Here is a 21,023-nt window from a genome sequence, read left to right as displayed (position 1 = left end):
CTAATCTTTATCTGTGACTTTGTGCTTTGTCACTAGCGTATAATTTTCCATTTTGGTTTATCAGTCAAATCCTCATGGATAAATGAGTTCTTGTTATGAAATACATATTTAAAGTCTTGTTTTGCTTTTCTATTTTTAAATGTAGAGAATGTGAATTTGCGTAATAGTATCTATGCAAAACAGCAATTCATTTAGGAAAGTAAAATTAAACAGATAAAAATAATATCTTATAAATGAAAGTCCCTTTTCAAACACAGTGATGGTGCCATTTTACTTTCTTTTAAAAAAATATTTTTTAAACTCTTCATATTTTACTTAGAAAACAAGGTTTAGTGAGTGTGACATATGGTGGAAACTCTCCTTGATTACTTCCAAAGATGTGACCTTAGTGTAGTTGAAATATATATTTTTCCAGAAGCTTGAACTGCCTCTACACTATAGATTAGAACAGCATTGTTGATGCAATGAGAATGTATTGAGGTCACATCTTTAGAATTGTGTTGTTGATATCTTTTTCACCTTATATCTACTCTCAATGTGCTGTAGGACCAAAAATATCTCACCAGTTAATTTATCCCTAATTTATCCCTGAGATGTACTTTTTAAATGGTTTTAACATTTATGTTTCTGTGGCACCACATTGACGTTTGATACAGTATGTGTTTCCTCGCCATGGCTGTGTTGTCTGTGCCCGTTATGGATTTGTTTCATGACGTTCTGGTCTTTGTTCATATTTTGTTTGTTAGTTTCATGCACTTAGCTGTTAAAATCCTTTGTGAATTCATTGTGTTTTCAGTTATAATGGATTCAATCAGAAGCATGACATTTGACATTTAAGAAAAAATTTGGTCCATGACTGTTATTTGCACTGGACCTGTTAAACTTGCCTTCTTAGATAGAGAAAAGAAAGAAAGAAAAAAATATGAAAACATCTTGATTAATTACACTTATTTTTGAAAAGTCATATACAGATAGTCTATTTAAAAAAAACTGCTGTACTTGATCAGTGAGAATTTTGTTAAATGTCTAATAGTTTTTCCTAAAATCTGAAAAGTAATTTTATATTGGAACAGTGATGTTCAAAGATGCATCAGTCATGTTCCTGCACTGCGGCTCAGACCTAGAAAAAATTCTATAATAATCACTGATTAGTGAATCACTGATTAGTGAATTAAAGTGCTATTGTTAAAGTGTTTAATGATGCAAGTAAGATGTAGTATAATTTCCAGATGAGCACATTTGGAATTTGTAGGGCATATTATCAAAAATACTGTACCAGATTAAAACAGGCAGAAAATTTATGAAAAAAAAACTGTATATATATATATATAGAGAGAGAGAGAGAGAGGGAGAGAGAGAGAGAGAGGGAGAGAGAGAGAGAGAGAGAGAGAGAGAGAGAGAGAGAGAGAGAGAGAGGGAGAGAGGAGAGAGGTTTGATAAGAACAATGAAATAGACAACAGTTCATTTCAAAGACACTACTACCAATCAATGTTTCTTACTATGGAAAGGATTCTTTTAACTACAACATGTCTGTCAGTGTTTGTCAGGGTCCTTCCTGTTCAATCTCATGTTACTACTATTCTTAAAAATTATAAGCCACAAATTTTATTTCAAATGATACTGAATCTGTTGACATTATGTCTTTAAGCTTGGATATTTTTCTCCTTTTTTTTTTTTTTTTTAACTAAACATGAATGCATCATGTTTCTGGATTGTGATGCAGTGTGTTTGTTTCTTTGCTGACGATGTTGTGACTGCATGAATCTCTGGCCTTGTTTTTGCATCATCTTTGCCTGGTTTTTATTTACATTGACGGATGGAGTCATCCCTGTTCATCTGTATTTTGTTTTTCTTGTTAAGTGATACAGTATTGTCTTTATGTGTTCTCTCTTCAGCATCACGTATGGACGATGTATCTGTTAAATGAAGCCTAAGGGCATCAGAAATACGGTTATCAGTCTTTCATGCGGATGTAACAACTGTTGTTTGGTACCATGTTTTACTTTACAATATAAAGTATGTGGCGCCCCAGAGAATGTTATTATGTCATTGTGAATCTAGACTAGGTGTGTATATTGCTGTATGGTAGGAACAATGTTTTTGTGCTTTCTGTGATATGATGTCAAAGTGAGAAAATGCACTGAGAAATACTGCGCTGCAATATGTTATTGTGGCTCTGTACTCTTTTGGATGTCTGACTTCAAAGTGAGCTGGACATAAATTTTGTGGGGGGGGTTTGTTTTTTTTTTGTTTTGGGGTTTTTTTTTACTTTCATGAGCTCATGTAGATAGCTCTGATTGATGTGTTGCCTGTGACTGGCACCATTTTATGAAACAGTGTCCAGGTGCCCATCTGTATTACTCCAGTGTTTACAGAGGCAAGACTTTCCAGCAGAGCAACGGTTGTTTTTCTCAACTTAAATATTTGTTAACTCCATTAGATTATGTATCTGGAATAACTGACTACCTATGATCCACCTACGGCACAGAGTAACAAATATAGTGTGCGACTGAAATTCAAAAGTAATTTGTAAGACAATAGTTTCAATACTATGAAAATGTGTAGTTACCTACCTTGTGAGGTATTGTATTTAAATGACCTGCTTAAATTTCCCTTTGACTTTATTCTCATGCATTCTGAGGCCCTGAAGGCAATTTCAGTGTACTTGCCATGAGCAGCTTCATGCCATCAAATTTGTTATTTGCCACTGGTACCAATCATGATTCTTAATAAGTTAGGATGCTGTGGAAAAACAAAATCTGATTGTGATCATTTACAAATGAGATGAGTTTACGACAACATTTTTTGTGTTCTTGGGCCAGATTCATCATATCCTTTATGTGTTATTCCACACAGAATTGAAACTCGGTTCTTCTTCATTTTTGAATTGTTTCACCTTTCTGGGATGCCTATTTTATATCCATGGGGATGTAATAGGGTCCCCTTATTAGTTAATATTTACCCATGGAATAAAGCTATCAGGGTTGTTGTTTTTTTAGCCTGTCCTGTCCCAACACAGTTGAAATGTGGGCGTGTATGAACTTATCAATGCTTTGATTACCTTGATCATGATTACTGAAATCTTGCAGTATAATTTCAAGAAATGTGACCCATACTTAGATCTATTACCTGGGAAGCATCTGGATTGATGCTGAATTTTAACAGAAAATACCTTGATATATTGTATTTTGATTTAAATTATTTTTATGCTTCATAAATCTGATATTTCATTTTGAATATTTCTAGATGGACATCTTGTTGAGAAATACCAACTAAGAGAGAACATAACAAGTGGCAGATCAAGATATCATGCAGCAATTTCATATAGATGTATGTAGATATATTTGTGGTGCAACGTGCTAAAATACAAACTGATGTGGGAAGGTGAAATGGAGTCATAGTCCTATATAGTCACTTAGAGGGTTTCCCACATCTATGTGCGCATTTGAGGACGGACCACTGCTGGTTGGAGCCTCATACAATGGCAGCTAAATTGTTACAAAATGCATTTTATTTCAGAGCGTAGTGATGCTAAACACTGCACCTGCATTTTACTGCCATTAAAGGGTGGACTGTACTGCTAGTACACCCTCAGCAACAGGAAATATTATGCTCATAGAATATGCAAACACAGTACAGCTTGGCAAGTTGATACTTTTTTAAGATAACCCTTTAAAAAGTGCTTGTTCTAACCTTGTACTTCAAAATTGTGCATTTTATATTTTGAGTGTCAAATCGGACCAAAAGAATTCAAGTTGGCTGTAAAATATGTGCTATATTGAAGGTGAAATATGCTTCTGTTTGAACTGTACCTGATGTATTTTTCTCGTGTGAAAGCTTCTGTCTTTGTACCTTTGCATTATTATTTGTAAATGAAATAAATATATCTGAGAAAGAACCGCATATATTGAATAAAACCCTAAAGTATGAGGAACTACAACAGAGTTTCACACGATGCTTTACATCCCCCATAACTGGCATGTCTGAAGACTTTTTCACTCACTCCACAGCTTTAGACTCAGGAACTGCGCGTTCTGTTCCACTCTGCCCACACTAACAATTTTAATGAGTTGACAATGGACATTTTGCATGTGTGATGAGGATGATCGAATAATGACAGGATTGCATTCAGGTGGCTTTTCTTCACTGATAGCTAAAGGGAACATTTTGGAAATGGAAGCTAGTCTTGACAACTTTATTTTTTATGACACAAAAAACATCCTGGTCTCTCATCTAATGATGTTTTCTGTTGACAAGGTTAATATACACAAAGACATTTTAAAAATCTAAAATTGACTCATCACCAGAAGAAAACACTTGATGACTTAAAATCACTGTCAGTGTCACTCAGTGTCTAAGACTCTTAGACAAGAGGTTCAATTTTTAAAAGGAAGTCCATTAGATTTTTTATGTATTGTAAATTATTAGGATTAAAAATCAACTAAATTAAACGTCAACGATGAGGCCTCCTCTTTTAGAAGTTGCAGGGCGCCCCCTGCTGGGAGAATTGTGCAAGTTAAAATCAATCGTGTTTATTTTGTAATCTGCCATTGCTTTTAAGTATTGATAGTGGCACGATGAAAAAACATCTTTTTCTTTGCTCTGCATAATAGTAAACTTAACTTAATTTGATAGATAGATAGATAGATAGATAGATAGATAGATAGATAGATAGATAGATAGATAGATAGATAGATAGATAGATAGATAGATAGATAGATAGATAGATAGATAGATACATAGATAGATACATAGATAGATAGATAGATAGATACATAGATAGATACATAGATAGATGGGTGAATGGATGGATGGATGGATGGATGGATGGATGGATGGATGGATGGATGCCAGTATATCTTGAAACGATCCCTTCATTGTCTCGCAATGCGCGTTCATCCCGGTGACTCCGTGGATCGCGGTGCGCCTCCTCATCCACGGGTATGCCCGCGAGTGTGGGTGGGCGGCCGGGATGTTTACTTTGCTACGTGTGGACGTCAAAGCGCGTACATCGTATCCCAGCATGCATCAGGAGGCCGCTGAGGGATCCAGCAGTTGGTCGTGAGCTGCTAGAGCGCCGATCAGGCAGCAGCCAGTGGTCAACACGGCGCACACTTTACCTGCTCCATGTGACGAAAACTGAGCCGTCTACGCTACAGACGACAGAAAAACATGGTGTTCGGACGCCTGGCGAGTTAGTGCATCGGCCTTTGAGTCACCATTGTCACCCACTTTTCGTTTTGGAGGATTCCTCCCTCCAGCCTCCGGATCGCACCGAACAGGCAATGACAACGGTCTCAGCAACCCCGCAGCAGATGAGGGACCGGCTGCTGCAGGCCATCGACAGTCAGAGCAATGTGAGTGAAGCTACCCGACTAGGTGGCTAGCGTTAGCTTGTTTACTTGCTCTCGGGCAAAACTCGGCCAGTCAGTTCACCCAAGAGTTGTCAGTTAAGTCTTTGGTTGTCTTTTGAAATGTTTGATTCGCAAATTTGATATACGCCGTCTTGTGTAGTGACTGTTAAAGTAGGGTACGCTTAGCTGTCGTTTTGACAGTTTGCTAAATAGCTTAGCAGCTTCTAGCGAATGTAGCGCAGAAGCTGCTAGCATAGCTACTGAAGCAAGTTTATGGTATTTCATGAATGGACTACGTGTATAATATATATATATTCCCTTTGGAAATGTATGTTTGACAGTAATATAGTTTACGTGATCAAAGAATTGTCTAGTGTTTCCATGGAGACCGTCTAATGCGACGACTTGTTACGAAGTGTGGGATGTAGCTAGCTAGCTCTTAGCTCGACAAGCTGCGTTTTAGGAAATAGCCGGAGCCCTCCAGCTGAAGTTAGTTGAATGCTAACAGTAGCTAAAATTAGCTAAGGAAGCTAAGTGTCACTCAAACGATGCTTGACGTTTTCAAACTTAGACATATTAAAGTTCGTCGCTGTTTGATTTTAATTATTGTCACAATGCTCTTCTTTCCAAAAACACAACGAATGATGTGAGGCAAATGATGACGGAGCTGACACTGTCATCTTCACTTTTCAGCGACGTTGACTGAAGTCAAGCTAATGTCGCGTAAGCTAACTTAGACGCGATTAACAAGCCTAAAGCATAAAATATGACTTAAACGTGTGTATTAATGAATAATTTAACACAATTTATGACATTATTTCCTGATATACTGGGACTGAGCCTACAATTGCTATTAGTGAATTTATATTGAACACTTCCTTCTTTGCAGCCAACAGTACAACGTGAAACCTAAAACAAAATGTAAATTCATTAAAAGAAATTTATTCTCCGTACAGATATGCAACATGGTGGCCGTATTGGAGGTAATTTCCTGTCTTGAAAAGTATCCTATCACCAAAGAAGCGCTTGAGGTAAGGTGATTGACACAAACTCCTGCTTAAATATAAAAACAGTGTTGTTTTTAAATTTTGCATGTATCTGTCATGTAGGAAACTCGACTTGGAAAGTTGATCAATGATGTAAGGAAAAAGACAAAGGATGAAGACCTTGCAAAGCGTGCTAAGAGACTGTTGAGGAATTGGCAAAAGTTGATCGAACCTGGGCCAGCTGTGGCTACAAGTACTCCTGGGTCTACCAATGGCAGTTCTCATCCCTGCAGAACGGAAGCCTCACCTTCTGACATTTCCGTCACGGGGAAGGGTGTCCCCGAAGTCAAAATCAGAAATGATGTTCACAACACATATTCACCAAAAGCTGAGAAATCAAGCAACCGGAAACGCCGAATGGAGTACAGAGACGCTGGAGTGCACTTACCAGAAAAAATCTCCAAATTATCTTCATACGACAACTCTTTTTCACCCCCACCCACTAATGGGATTGCAGGCAGTCCTGATGCACTACCTGAGCAGCAAGTCGTCCCGTCACCTGACAGATCTCGAATAGAGCATGTCGATAATGATAAAATTAACAGAATTCCGGTGAATGCTGTCAAGCCTCGCCCCAGCTCCCCTGGAGTGGCCAAACTACCTAGCACTTCCTCTATGATTAAGGTTGCTGTGATGCAGCAACAAGCCAGATTGGATGAAGGAAGTGCGTATTATCAAGCCAGGAGTCCCCGTGGGCTCAATACCAGTCCACGGAGCGTGAAGCAAGACGTAGTGACCAAGCGCTCCTCGGCATCTACACCAAAAGGGACACCTATTTCAAGTCCTTCGTCCAGGGATTCTCCCTTGTCTTTGCCCCAGTCTGTATGCTCCCCAGCCCAAGCATCTTATGCTGACAAGCTGCCACATTCTTCTCATAGGTCTTCAATGCACTGGGCTGGTTTGTCAGAGGTTCCCCCTGTTTGCCCAACACAAGACATATCTGTAACACTGGAATCCCCATCTGTCTCTCCCTCGTCCTCTCATGTCCAACAGAACTTAGAACTGCACAGACCACCATCTGAGGGAGCTATGTCTGTGTCTGATGACACAGATGGGGCTGTGGTCCCAAACTTGGAGCAAAAAAGGAGAAAGTACAGATCAAGAGACTACTCTGTTAACTTAGATGGCCAGAAAATGGAGGACACGACAAAGCCTGTACGGTTAAAAGAACGCAGGTTAACGTTTGACCCAGTCACGGGTCAGATCAAACCTCTGGTTCACAAAGAATCTTCCCCAACCGAGGAAAGCCCCACTTTTGACACCGCTGAATCTAGGCAGAGAACTGAAAGCACTGTACAGCAAACAGCTGCCCTGACTCTCGCTCCGACCTTAGCTCCTACTCCATCCCCTGTGCCAGCGCCAGGTCCCAGCCCCAATCCTTTCCATCAAACAAACTGGAAGGAGCTGTCCAGAAATGAAATCATCCAGTCCTACTTGAACCTTCAGAGCAACGTGCTCACTTCCTCAGGGGTCCAGGCCCCTAGTGCACACTTTTTCATGTCAGAGTATCTGAAAAGGGAAGAACAGGAGATCAAGGACTCAAGGAAGATACACGTTCTGCAGGCGGACCCCTCAGTTGTGGATTTACCGGGTGTGAGCCGGGATCTGAGGGACGGGGATGTGGACAGGATACACACAGAGCACTGGTCCGGAGTGAACGGTTGTTATGACACCAAGGGCACCTGGTATGATTGGACAGAGTGCATATCATTGGACCCTCATGGGGATGAAAGCAAGTTGAACATCCTACCATATGTTTGCCTAGACTGAGGGGTTCGAGGGAGTTCTTTTCCTTTTCCACTCCTTTATTCGTCTCTACAGAGACTAAATACTTTGTGATTTTCGTTTGTTTGTCCACTGTGAGACTGGCAGAAGCCAGGCCTGCTAAACTCCGCCCTGCACCTCTTCCTTTTTCTGTGCTAATCTATGAAGAGTTTGGTATGAAAGGATTCAAGTTTAAAGGAAGTTGAGTTTTAATATCAAGGGCTGTTTATGTTATAATTTTCAAAAGAAATGGCACAGAAAGGATGAGGCCCAAACTGCAGTTTTCCTTTTAACAATGAAGACAAGAAAGATGAGACAGTTATTCCAGATAATCAGAAATGGTGTGATGTGAAATTTGGACGTTCTGATTCACGTCTCTATTCAGGCTCACTGGCATAATGGTGTTTTCTACTTTTTTACCTTCGAAATTTTGAATAAGAATTTAAAATCGAGGGCTAAGTGTGTGGGAAGGATGGAGTTTAGCTGTCCTGTCTAAACTGCTGCGTTGGTGCCCAGAAAGGTGTTGATAAAGAGGTCATCCAGCACAGGTAGAGCTGAACGTGTCCAGCGTTTGAAATGCTGGTGCATATTTGGCCGTTACAAGAAGCTTTATGTGAGATATAAAGAATAAATCGTAAATGATGTATACATCTATTTATTTTGACAGTTCATTCTTGGGATGTTCATCCACACATTTAGAAACATGTAGATCTTTTTTTTCTCTCTCTGTGCATCACAACATGGTCATCCTGATCTTGATTGTTGAAGGGGCATACAAATGCTTTTGCATTGTATTTGAGATTGGACGATGCATTCGGTTAACATTCCATACCCCACCCATCACCCATTCTCAGTCTTTGTGTCATCACAGATCTCACGTCCGTACCATCTCAACTCTGGAGGACAACTTTATAATGAAAAGTCAATGGTTTTCAAATTCTTTGATCAAAATAATGTGTTAATTTGAAGTTAATTTAGTTACAGTGACACACTCCAGCCACATGCTGCCTCTTAAGCCTCAAATATTTAAGAATAACAAATCACACTTTGCTGATCAGTAACTGGATTGAGACAAAATAAACAAAACATTAAAGTTTTAATCCAAAGATTGACTTACAAGTAGTTTCCATTCCTTCATGCAGTATTTCCTTCTGTAATTCCTTCACATCTCTAAAGAATTTTGGTGACTATACAGCACGTGATCTCTCATGCAACTGAACACTCGTTGGTCACTTAAATACTCACTTGGTTTAAATATGAATTAGAGGTAGGTGCTCCCACAATTTAAGTAAAATTTGTTTCTGTTTCAGTCACAAATGTTTTTGCAGCTGCAATTCAGAGTTAAAGTTTTGGATGCAATTAGAGGTAGCCCTATTTTTGCTTCCACTTTAAAATATTGCAGCCATATTAAGGAAGAGAGTTGTCCATCAGTAATTTATGGCATTTTTGTATTCAATTTGATTTCCTTTTTGCTCATCAACCATTTCCAGTTTTTACGTCCATGACACAAATTAAGACTGGCTACTGTGCAGCCTCTCTGTTCATACATTCTTGCAGTCATTCATCCCTACCAATGTGCCTTGGTAAGTAGTGAATCTGGATTTGCTTCTGCATAAAGCACGCCTGTCCATAAAAGCCAGGCTAATGTGCGAGAATTCCTAGTCCTGTGATCAATACGATGCTGTTATATGCACCATTTCTGTTACCTTTTTGTACACACTGATGTGTCGAGAGTGAAACTGCAGTCATTGAGAAACTGCATAACAGCTGGCAATAAAGGAAAAGTGCTACAACTAGTTGATGAGAATATGTTTTGCCTGGGGCATCTTTATTTGTTAAGTGTTCAACATCTCAATTGTTTGAAAAATAAAATGATCCAAACCTTCAGCTTGACAGAATGACTCTTTTACAATGGTGTTGTGCTTAACTTTAGTCACAGTTGAATGTTTTCCATTGTCAAACTTAATGATGACTCTGACCTGTGTATCACTTCGTGTAGTTTGTTTTTTTTTTAATCCCAGCAAAATCTAAACATGGAGGATTTGGTCATATGTCTGTAATCATGTTTTCAAAGCATTGCGAATTAGCTTGACCAAATGTTACACGTATTGAATCCTGGGAGATAGTTGTGTGTTTTTAGGTGTCGCAAATATACTAGCATCACCACAGTTTCCATATACATGTACGGAATTTTTTATACTAATTTTAGTTGGGTGATTCCCATTAGAAAAGATGTTATGTGAGCATCTTGCAAACTATTTTTGAGAATCGCCAAGTACTGTAATCAAAAGTGGTTGTGCATTTACTTGGACTTCTCTAAGTTGTTTCTTTCCCTCTGGCAAGATCATGCACAGCAGGGTCGTGAAGTCGGTAGTTCTGTTGCCTGGGACTTCTGTGTGGAGTTTGTATGTTCTCCCTTTGGCTGCATGGGTTCTCTCTGGATTCTCGCACCACCAAGAAAGTTGAGGTCAAGTGGTGACTTTTTAAATTGCCCTTGGTATGAATGTCAGTGTGACTGGTTGTTTTTACTTTTACTCCATGCAATTGCATTATTACTATAATGCAATTTCCTCCGGGATTAATAAAGTATCTATCTATCTATCTATCTATCTATCTATCTATCTATCTATCTATCTATCTATCTATCCAGCTCTTCCATGATCCTAAACAGGATGAACAGTTAAGAAAATTAATGAATAATTCATTATAGGTTGATGATCTTTATAGCATATATTCAAAGCATTACTCCAGGAGATTCAATTTATTATCATAAATGGACTGTGATTAATTGATTGGGTCGATGGGTAAATATACCGATTATTTGTTATAAACTTTGCTATACATGAGGTATTGAGCTGTAATATGTTGTAGTAACACAATTCATCCACGTGGGGGCGCATACATGTGCATTGTGTCTCCATGATGCAAGAGTGGGATGGTCCAGAATCATTTTAATGAAATGGGAAATAATTGAACTGAGTAATATGAACTGATAATTGATTATTTTTACATGAACGCACAACAAATACTGTTTGTTGCTCCCCATTTTAAAACCGAACAATCTAGATGAGCAACAACTGATCTGTGTGTACAAGTGTTACATTTTTATGATAGGATGAATGAATACTTTAGTAATCCCACAGGGAAATTATTCAATTATTTATTGACTGAATAAATTACGTTTTATGATTATTAATGGAAGAAATAATCTCAATGTATAAAGAATACTGAGTCCCAGCTTGTTTTAAATGCACCCCACGACCCACCCACCATGACTCAGTAAAGTGATGTCATCTCAACACAGTTGTCAGGTCAGTAACTGTCTGTACTCATACTGTGAATCAGTCAACTGCACACCTGGGTGATGCGTTCATGTACCATCGAATACAGGTGTGCCCAAACACTCACTACAGATGCTTGTGAATTTATGTAATCATTGGTTTCTGAGAATAAAGTGTGTCACGAAGGCCTCTAACTCTCTAAAACATTACGTCAGCCTGACGATGTGCAAATTCACTGACGTCTGCAGATGTTGTAATTGATCAATATTAAGGATTAGTTTGATCAGAAACTGGTGAACTGATTATATTCTGAATGTGATTGTTTCTTTGTCTGTAATATGTTTTAAGCTAGAGGTTTTTAACCAACCTGAAATATTAACCTAAAAATACTCAACTCCATATTAAACTTCACAAAAAAACACATCACAAAGCCAAGTTTGACGAGATAGAACAACCAAATGTCCTGATTTTCATGTAAATCAACTAATCATTTTAGCTGTAGCAATTTAAAAAAGTTCACATACACCTATGTCTGTTTGTATGTATAGTAAGAAAACATGCTTTTAAATTCTAATTTTAGATGTATTTTCGCCTTAACTTTTTCCTTGAATATAACCTTGCTGGTGAAGACACACAAGGTTTTTTTCCCCTCAGATACACAAATCAGTCTTACAGAGGTGATGAAATGCACCATTGAAGCAGAGTAACAGAAACATATAGTAAATTCAATGTAACCTAAAGCCTATAGACACAGTTTCCTTTCCCTGTCCAAGAGACAAGTACTATAGAGCCCATTGTCCATAACTAAATCATGACTGATCTGGGAAAAATACAATTTTCTTGTCAGGAAGCTGCAGAAAATATTATCTAGTGTAGCTAAAAAAAATACTGCGGATCTGGAGCACCTATTAAATGTAAGTACCAAAAATATAAACTTTCCAGATAGAAACTTATTGGTGTTCATTCATTTAAGCTATCTGTGGGAAAATGTCATGAACAAAAATGATAAAACAAAAGGCCGCTGTGACAAGGATCAAATTCCCCTCCCCTTCTAATTATGTGTTTTTGGTTAAATAATGTACTGTGACATTTGTGACCCTTGTGTTTGGAGATTCTTGTGAGTTTTCAGTTTAAACTCAAACACCAGTCTGGAGAAAATTTATAAGCCCTGGCATATGTGGTTATGTCAGTTATGTAAAACCCCATTCTACCGACATCACGTCACCCCAGTAGCTCATCATACGCAGTTGAGTTCCTCAAGGATTTATTTGTCGGCAGTGAGTCAAAAAAACTGCGACAATTTGTCTGGTCCACTAAAGACTGGTATGCAGGGTGGGACCAGATGAACACTCCCACCATCCAGGAATTTGGGAAGTTTCCTTCCATATAAGGAGTTTTTGATTTCAATTGCGACCTGGAGAAGAAAAAAAGGAAAGGTGGAGCCTAGGATCGATTAACTGAGCAGACAGCCAAAGAGTACACAGGAACAAATTTAACTCTGTGTACTTCCGTAATTGCTGTAAATAGGACACAATGTTTTCGTTCGCGTGTACTGATTGTTATTACGTGTCTCTTTCACTTTAATTAATTTTTTAAAATTTATTTGTGGTAGGGCTGACAGGTAGAAGCCAGTAAGCTTTTGAAAAGGAGCCTATTGGCCTATTGACCCATCAATTTATTTTTTGAGAAATATCCCATAAAGTATTATAGTTACTTCATTGTAATAGTCCAGTTTAATCTCCTTTAATGCATTTCTCACGGAAAGTTTCTTAAAATCATTCTATAACTTCACTTTTCAAAGGGAAAAGTGCCAATTTTGATTAAACAACTTTTCCAATGTTAGGTTGTTGATGTTGTAAAGATATCCTAAATACTAAAAAAACCCCATCAAGCATCAGTTTTAATTTGGAAGAGAACAAAAAATTCTGGATCGAATTTAAATAGTAGTTTATTTTATTTTTGTCACACAGTGCCCAATTTTAGGTTAATTATTTAAAGATTTTTGTTGTCTTTAATTGCTCGATTTGATTTATTTTTTTTTCCCCTGAATTGCGTTTCAGTTTCCGCTTCGGTCCAACAGCAGTGAATCATCTTGCCTCGAGAATGAAACATCTTTGATAGAAACCGTGGGAGCGCTGCAATTGGTAGCCGTAGAGGAGAGAGGAAGTATTTAGTGCTCTCCATTTTCATTGGAAGAGAAAGTCGAAGATAAATTAGCGGAGACTTTATCCCAACTTCACTATCTTTTGCACAAATCGCAAAAACACGCTAGAAAAATGGCCAACAAGGGTCCTGCTTACGGATTATCAGCAGAGGTGAAAAACAAGGTGGGTTCATGTTGTTTCAACGCGTCTCTTAAAGTAACTTTCGACTGAACTTCCTTGTCTTATTCTACTTTTTTTTACGAAGGCGAATTCTGGTAGTTACTTGGTCTCCATTTTGATTAGTCGTGTTCGGTTTAAAGGTCACCACAGTGTCACGCATGGGTTTTAAAATAATTTTAAGTAATACTTTTTACGTCATATTCATCAACCAGCTTTGATTTTGCATGCATGTGTTAAAAAAAGAGTGCATTAAAAGTTTTAAATGCATTAACGGGACATGCGTATTTGACACCAGAGGCAAACTTCTACGCCTATGGGCGTTGTCCCTCTCGGCTAAAAACCTGTGTCGTTGTAGCGAAAGTTCCTTCTCGGGGTGTTGTCAGCTTTGTCTTTCATTAGTGGAGAATGTAGTTCGGATATTGGTGTCAACGATGGGGGCCAGACCTCTGCGTAACTGTTGTTCTGCGGGTCTTTTTTGAGTTTAGGAGATGTTGAAGCGCAGTGAGCGGTCGTGACGCATTTGTTAATTCTCTCAGATTGTTTCGTCAGTGTTTTAAAAGTGTAAAATTCTTAATTTTGCACCCTGAAAAATATGAGATAGTTTTTAAAAAAAAAACACTATTCAGACTGAGTCTACTTCAGGAAAGACAAGGAAGCGCCTTGTTTATTTTGGCCTGTGTGGACAGACTCAATCCGGATCCTGACCGCATTGATGAATGTGTAACACAGTCACCTGGGTCACACTTTCGGCAACTTTACCTAATGTTTTTTCGCAGTGTAATAAAAATATTGTCATAAAAATAATGTTTTGTTTTTTTAAAAAAAATCCTCATTTAAATGTTTCCTTTAATCCGCCACAGATCGTTGCGTTTACACACAGCCCCTCTCTTCAGACTCTCCACATTTCTTTTGTTGATGTTTAATTATAGTTTCGTTAATCCGATCCAAATAATCCAGATACTGTAAATAAAATAATTTGATATGATTGGTGTTGTTTAATTGGCATGAGGGTGAGTGAAGTAATGACAGTAATTTGTGGTGATGCAATGGTTTCTGTGTGTTGAGGTGAAGCTCGGATTGTAATTTGTCTGGTTTTGCCCTTGTGGGTCTCCTCCCTCAGTCTCTAGTGAACAGCATGTGCTGGATGTAAAGACAGCATGCTGATGTCCTCTGCTACCAGTGATATCCTTGGGGGGGGTGGGGGGTGACAGTCGACTGAAGTTATGCTGATTTGAATTGTGAACAGAAATGTGATGCATGTCAAGATGTACGCTCTTTCTCATTACTGTATTTTCATGTCGAAAATGTTCACTGGTGAGATGTTTGAGCTCGAACTGCGTGCTGTATTTGTTCACTGGATCATCACATGCCGTTCTGCAACCTCACTGCTTTTATCAGTGTCCTGTAGAACAAGTTCCTTGCCTTCTTATTGTCCTTGTGAATTATCTATAGAAGTTTTTTTTTTAGACTATTATAATTGCTGAGGTTTTGTTTAATATGAGGCTTACTGAATGAAGGGCATTTAACTGGAAGACAGACATTCCTTTACGGGGCAGCTGGTCGTGAGATGAACGCAGTCGACTGCTGAATGTAGTTGATTCAGTTTTTTCACCCTCGGGATGGTTTGTTTGCTGATCTAGTTAGCAAAGAGTTCTGTCGACACCTTTTACAAGCAGAAATCGATTCCTGTTTTAGTCTACGAATTGTTTCACTTTTGTTCTACAGTTTTTTACATGTTATACTTCAAATTTTCCTCTGTGAATGACTTCTTTTAGAGCCAGCAAACACCATTTCGTACACTGATGTGACTTTAAAAAAAACAACAACTTGTAAATCGAACACCTCAGCAGCGACACCCTCTAGATAAAGTCAATCTTTGTGCCAAAGCAATGGCCTTCCTGTGTTTCAGGGAAGAATTTAGCAGTTTACCAAACAGGATGTGTGTGTGTGTGTGAGTTTGTGTGTGTGCCTCCCCCTCCTCCCGTCAAAGGGAAATTCCTGATGACAACGACACATTATAACATGCAGTCATAATTAACTTTTGACTGCAAAAATAGCTGACTATGCCTCTTTTGTCATTGTTGCAGACAAACTGCATGTTATTATTATTTGGGATTAAAAAAAAACCCCTATCAATGCATTATCTGTTTTGATTGATGGCATCCTTGTTGTTTCCTGCTTCTAACACAAATGTGACTTTCAACCCAACCAGATCGCAATGAAGTATGACGTGCAGAAAGAAGAGGAGCTCCGCTGCTGGATTAGAGAAGTCACTGGTCATACCATTGATTCGGACTTTCAGCAAAGCCTAAAGAGTGGAATCATTCTATGCGAGTAAGCAGTGCCGCAGTACTCTAAAAGTACCCATGCACGATTATTTAATATATTCCATCAAAATGTGCAAAGAGACCTTGATGGTAATAATGTAGAGATATGTTTGTGCTCTCTTGAGTTCATTAGCCTTAATGGAGTAATAGAGATGAAGATGAAGGTCAATAGTCAAGTAATCTGTCTTTGCATAGTTCGAGGTCTGACCACGTCTTCTTTTACCACGAAACTAACCTTTTGTTTCAAGGATTACAGTAATTATATCGTGCTTTAGTTCATTGGGTTTTTACTCGCCACCTTTTTCTCAAGTGTATGATCAAGACTGCATGTGAACTCTCGACAGAGGTCAGTAGGAAGGAAAACGATTCACTCCTCCTACTTGAAAACATTTTTTTACCCATTGCTTCATCAGCAATTGAGTGACTACCTACACAGTCCTACTATTTCATGTTTCCCTGGCTTCTTTTTTTTAAATTAAGTCTGTGTTGTCTTTTAATTTTCCTTTTGTCATGTTTTTTGTTTGTTTACAGCCTTATCAACAAACTGAAACCAGACTCTGTTCCAAAGATTAACAAGTCAAAACTGAACTGGCATCAAGTGAGTAATGAGATTACAAAGGCTTTTAGACAAATAAGGGATTTGCAAAGTAATAGTCTGACTTTTATTTTCCATGTAGCTGGTTCCCAGTGAATGACAGAGTTCCACATGAAGCGAGCACATGATTCTACAGCTACTGATATTTTAAATATTTTAAGTGATGCAGAAGTTTGTTTCTGAGACAGCTGCCTGTATTGTTAGGTGTTAAGTCAGAAAAAAACATACTTCCTAATTTGAGAGCAGCTGACTGTTGTAAACACAAACCGCTAGATAGGAAGGTATCTTTTTCTTAAGAACATTATTTAAATTGGAATGCAAACGGACAATCTGCTATGTGGTTAATGTTTTACTGAACGTTGGTTTCAGCTGGAGAACCTGACAAACTTCATCAAAGCCATCACAGAATTTGGCCTTAAACCTCATGATATCTTTGAAGCCAATGACTTGTTTGAGAATGGAAACATGACACAGGTCCAGACAACGCTGCTTGCTCTTGCTAGCATGGTGAGTCAAACTTAATGGAGTGTTCTTGGAATAAAAGTCAGTTATTCTAGTGTATAAATTATTCAAGTACAGTACTTTCACATTGACAACCTTCAATTCTCTGTCAGGCCAAGACCAAGGGCTGCCATTCAAATGTGGACATTGGGGTGAAGTATGCAGACAAGCATGAGAGGATGTTTGATGATGAGAAGATGAAAGCTGGCCAGTGTGTCATTGGACTGCAGGTATTTTCAGAAGTAGTTTGGTACCTGAAATTCTCTAATCGATCCAGTGAAAACTGAAGAACTGCAAACACTTCAACCTAAAATCCCAAATGTCTCATAAATTTTATTTTTTTACTGCAATTGGACAGTAGGTTTTTTTTTTTAGTCTCTTAGTCAACACAATGCAGGCCAGTACAGGTTTGACACTGAGTGAAGTATAAACAGAACAGGTTGTACATGACTGGATCTGTGCGGCATAGCCTATGTCAGTGTTTGCACAATCAATGCCATGATTTCATTTTACCCATATTTCACAACGGCTGCTTGTTGTTCTCACCGCCTCTGTAGTTCATTATTAGCCTCACCAAGCAGCATCAGTCAGTTTGTCTGCAAGATCACGCAAATGCTACCAGTCAGATTTCACACAGCACTTATTTAGTATGGTCTAGAACTGAACTGATTAAATTTTAGTGAGTCTGTATGAAATGATGAGTCATGGATTTCCCCCCCCCCCCCATTATGGAACATTTATAAGTTTTAAAATAATTTAATTAATCATGTGTTTATATATTATAATTGTTTTACATGAGTTTATTGTGGTGGTTTTGTCTTTTTAGATGGGGACCAACAAATGTGCAAGTCAGGCAGGAATGAATGCATATGGTACCAGGAGGCACTTGATTGACCACAAATGCCAAATTCAGCCCCCCATGGACAACTCTGTAATCAGTCTGCAAATGGGAACTAACAAGGGGGCAACCCAGGTACTGCAACACCTTCCTATAAATTCAGTACTAGAGGGGTCGGAGAAAAAGGACTTCATTGCATCTGTAAACATATCATGTAAAATTTTTGTAGAAAGCTGTAAAGTTTGAGTTTGAAGAAATTAATAATTCCTAAGCAGAAAACTTTTTATAGAATTTTAAAATGCAGCGTTGTATGAACATATATCACTTGGTTTACTTTTTCCATCGTTTGTCACTCTCCCACAGGCTGGGATGACCGCTCCAGGCACAAGGCGTGCCATCTGTGACCTGAAGTCGGGCGTAGAGAAGTGTGACAACAGCACCCTGTCTCTGCAGATGGGCTACAACCAGGGAGCGAACCAGCACGGCCAGAACTTTGGCCTCCCCCGGCAGATCTACGATGCAAAATACTGTCCTAAGACTGAGGTGGTGGCAGATGATCAGAATGGGGCTGGCAATTCCAGCAGCTACATCCAAGATTACCAAGATGAGGGTTACCAAGGTTACCAGGAAGAAGAGCAGGTGTACAGAGATGATGGGACAGATTACTAGAAAGAAGGAGGACACTGAGGAAGGTTTAGAGAGGTATTGTACAAGAGAGAACCTCAAGGCAGGAAGTTTATTTTTCTACCTAGGATGTTGAACCTTTTTAGGGGCCATATCCATTTTAGTATTGTAAGAAATGGTTGTCTAATCCCTTATTTGTGCAAAGCAAGGTTACACATATCATAATGAACTGTATTTCTTTGTTATATTTAAGGTGTCCACAAAAGTAAGACTTGTAGGCTTGGCCTAGTTTTCTATCACAGGGATTTTTTAAATGTGCCAAAGCCCTCATATTTGTTTTTTTTGATATAATTGTTACATTAAGGGAGAGCTGGAGACTTTTGCAAGGACTAAATTTAATGAATCAATCATCAGGGGTTCCTTATTTCTTTAAAAAATGGGGAGGGAACTTAAAACACCCCTGTTTGTCTGTCTGTGCATAAAGACACATTCCTGATAATGAGCTTCATTTCTTTGGTTGTCTGGTATCAGCTAGTACCGATGAGGAAACATATTTTTTAAGGAATAACCATCTTTTTCTTTATACATTCCTTTGTTTCTGTCACAACTTTTCATTTTGTTTGTTGGCAGTGTTTCCTTGTTTATGTAACCACTCTGACAGGAGTGAAGTTCATTTCTTAGGATGATTTAATTTTTTGAACATTCCATACAAGAATACTGGATTCTATTGGTCAGTGATTTATATTATGTATATCATAATTACATATTGGGGTGTAATGTGAACAAGTCATTCATTGTATTTGCATCATTCTTATTTATGCACATGTGATTTTTTTTTTTAAAGTGATTTTCCATTTGGTATTAGATTATACTTTGTCTTCTGGAACACTTTATGCTAATTAAAAAAAAATTGATAATCAGAATGGCTATTTTTGTGAATATAATATAGTAGATGAGGCACAAAGATCAACATATACAGAACATAACAATATTGTACCTAGATGTCCAGCAGGAACAGGTGAAATAGCCGATGCCACAGAGTCCCAGTGGTGAGTGGTAGAGATGATGTGGATTCCCACAGCTCAATACTCTGTGAGACAAGAGAACACCGGAAGTACAAGCACTGTGGGAAGAGGCAACGCCACCAACATGTATTAATCCAATCCAATCCAAACTTTATTTGTTGAGCACTTTACCACAACCGCAGTCGACCAAAGTGCTGTACAGGCGAATGAATAAAAAAGAACAAACATTATAGATAAAAGACAAAATGGCTCAAATATAAGTAAAGTTAATCAATTAAAAACATAAAACATAAAATATGGATAAAAACAAAAGCAAATAATCAGAGCAATAAAAAGTTAGATAAAAAAGATAAGACAAAATAAAATCTGGTGTCTAGATGTTAAAAGCCAAGGAGAAGAGGTAGGTCTTCACACGAGATTTAAAAACAGACAGAGAAGAGGCCTGTCTGATTTGCTGAGGCAGATTATTCCACAATTTGGGTGCCACAACAGCAAAGGCACATTAATGGCACATGAATGGGTAAAGGTTGAGAAAGAGATGAACAGAGGGGCCTGTTGTGTCATGTCCCACAGCACAGGAAGCCTGCAGTGGCATGGCTATGGGCTGAGCCAAAGCAAGCCTCAACCAGCCCTGACAACTAGCGTTAAAGAGGAATGTTTTAAGTATACTTTAATGAAGAGAGACTTTCCCCATACTCCAACTGAGTCCTCTCATATGTCGCAGCATGTCGATATGATAAATACTTCTTTTCCTTTCGGCTTTTACAGCTGGAATAATTTCAGCTGCCATCTACTGTGGAAATCTTGCTTATTAAATATACTAACAAGATCTTGAAAGTTTATTAAATATACTACCAAGATCTTGAAAGTTATCAAACTGTGATCTTTTTGAATTGGATTCTGTCTGAAATGATCTAATTCAAAACCGTATGTCAGAACAAGTTTGAGGGTGTAGTTTAAACAGTGTGTGGGTTTATGCACTCTGACTGAAGCCAAATGAATCTAATAGGGAGATGAAGTAGTGCAAGGCTATCATTAACATTCATATAAACTCGAATAGCCTATAATAATTACCTGATTGGCACTTGATTAAAACTTTAGAGTGAGTTTTCCAGGTTGGTCGTGAAAGACTGAGATCAAGGCTTTCAAATGATTTGTACTTTGATTCAAGTTTTGGTTTGATTAGAAAGTTTGAGTCTCATATGCAGTCAATTCCTCTAGCCTGCGCCAAAGGGACACACATTTTAATAAGTGCCGCCCCTCCTGTAAAAGATGCTCTTCATAAATTAGATTTAGGTCACACAGAGACGGGTGTCTGGTTGGTTGGTTTACAGCTCGTTCCT

General features: G+C 38.3%; 2 protein-coding genes across 2 annotated transcripts; both read left to right on the top strand.

Annotated features, from left to right (window-relative positions):
- The first annotated feature begins 5,071 nt into the window (after positions 1-5,071).
- On the top strand, positions 5,072-10,159 carry crsp7 (cofactor required for Sp1 transcriptional activation, subunit 7). Its single transcript, XM_068340506.1, has 3 exons — positions 5,072-5,358; positions 6,312-6,386; positions 6,465-10,159. The coding sequence occupies exons 1-3, from the start codon at positions 5,287-5,289 to the stop codon at positions 8,169-8,171; spliced, it is 1,854 nt and encodes a 617-aa protein (XP_068196607.1). The 5' UTR covers positions 5,072-5,286; the 3' UTR covers positions 8,172-10,159.
- A 3,454-nt stretch (positions 10,160-13,613) lies between these two features.
- On the top strand, positions 13,614-19,578 carry cnn2 (calponin 2). Its single transcript, XM_068341009.1, has 7 exons — positions 13,614-13,773; positions 15,983-16,104; positions 16,629-16,695; positions 17,062-17,199; positions 17,307-17,423; positions 18,020-18,166; positions 18,395-19,578. Exons 1-7 carry the CDS (start codon positions 13,723-13,725, stop codon positions 18,698-18,700), a joined length of 948 nt encoding a protein of 315 aa, XP_068197110.1. The 5' UTR covers positions 13,614-13,722; the 3' UTR covers positions 18,701-19,578.
- Positions 19,579-21,023: the final 1,445 nt, after the last annotated feature.

Source organism: Antennarius striatus, chromosome 18 (assembly GCF_040054535.1).
Source record: "Antennarius striatus isolate MH-2024 chromosome 18, ASM4005453v1, whole genome shotgun sequence".
NCBI classification, from domain to species: Eukaryota; Metazoa; Chordata; class Actinopteri; order Lophiiformes; family Antennariidae; genus Antennarius; species Antennarius striatus.
The sequence above is the reverse complement of the archived record's forward strand: the minus strand, read 5'-3'. Positions and strand labels throughout refer to the sequence as shown.

Excerpts from the sequence above, each read along its gene's own strand:
- crsp7 (XM_068340506.1), top strand. The coding sequence starts at position 5,287 with ATGACAACGGTCTCAGCAACCCCGCAGCAGATGAGGGACCGGCTGCTG. Across the intron at positions 5,359-6,311 it reads CCATCGACAGTCAGAGCAAT|ATATGCAACATGGTGGCCGT; the intron begins GTGAGTGAAGCT and ends TTCTCCGTACAG. Across the intron at positions 6,387-6,464 it reads TCACCAAAGAAGCGCTTGAG|GAAACTCGACTTGGAAAGTT; the intron begins GTAAGGTGATTG and ends TCTGTCATGTAG.
- cnn2 (XM_068341009.1), top strand. The coding sequence starts at position 13,723 with ATGGCCAACAAGGGTCCTGCTTACGGATTATCAGCAGAGGTGAAAAAC. Across the intron at positions 16,105-16,628 it reads AGTGGAATCATTCTATGCGA|CCTTATCAACAAACTGAAAC; the intron begins GTAAGCAGTGCC and ends GTTTGTTTACAG. Across the intron at positions 17,424-18,019 it reads AGTGTGTCATTGGACTGCAG|ATGGGGACCAACAAATGTGC; the intron begins GTATTTTCAGAA and ends TTGTCTTTTTAG.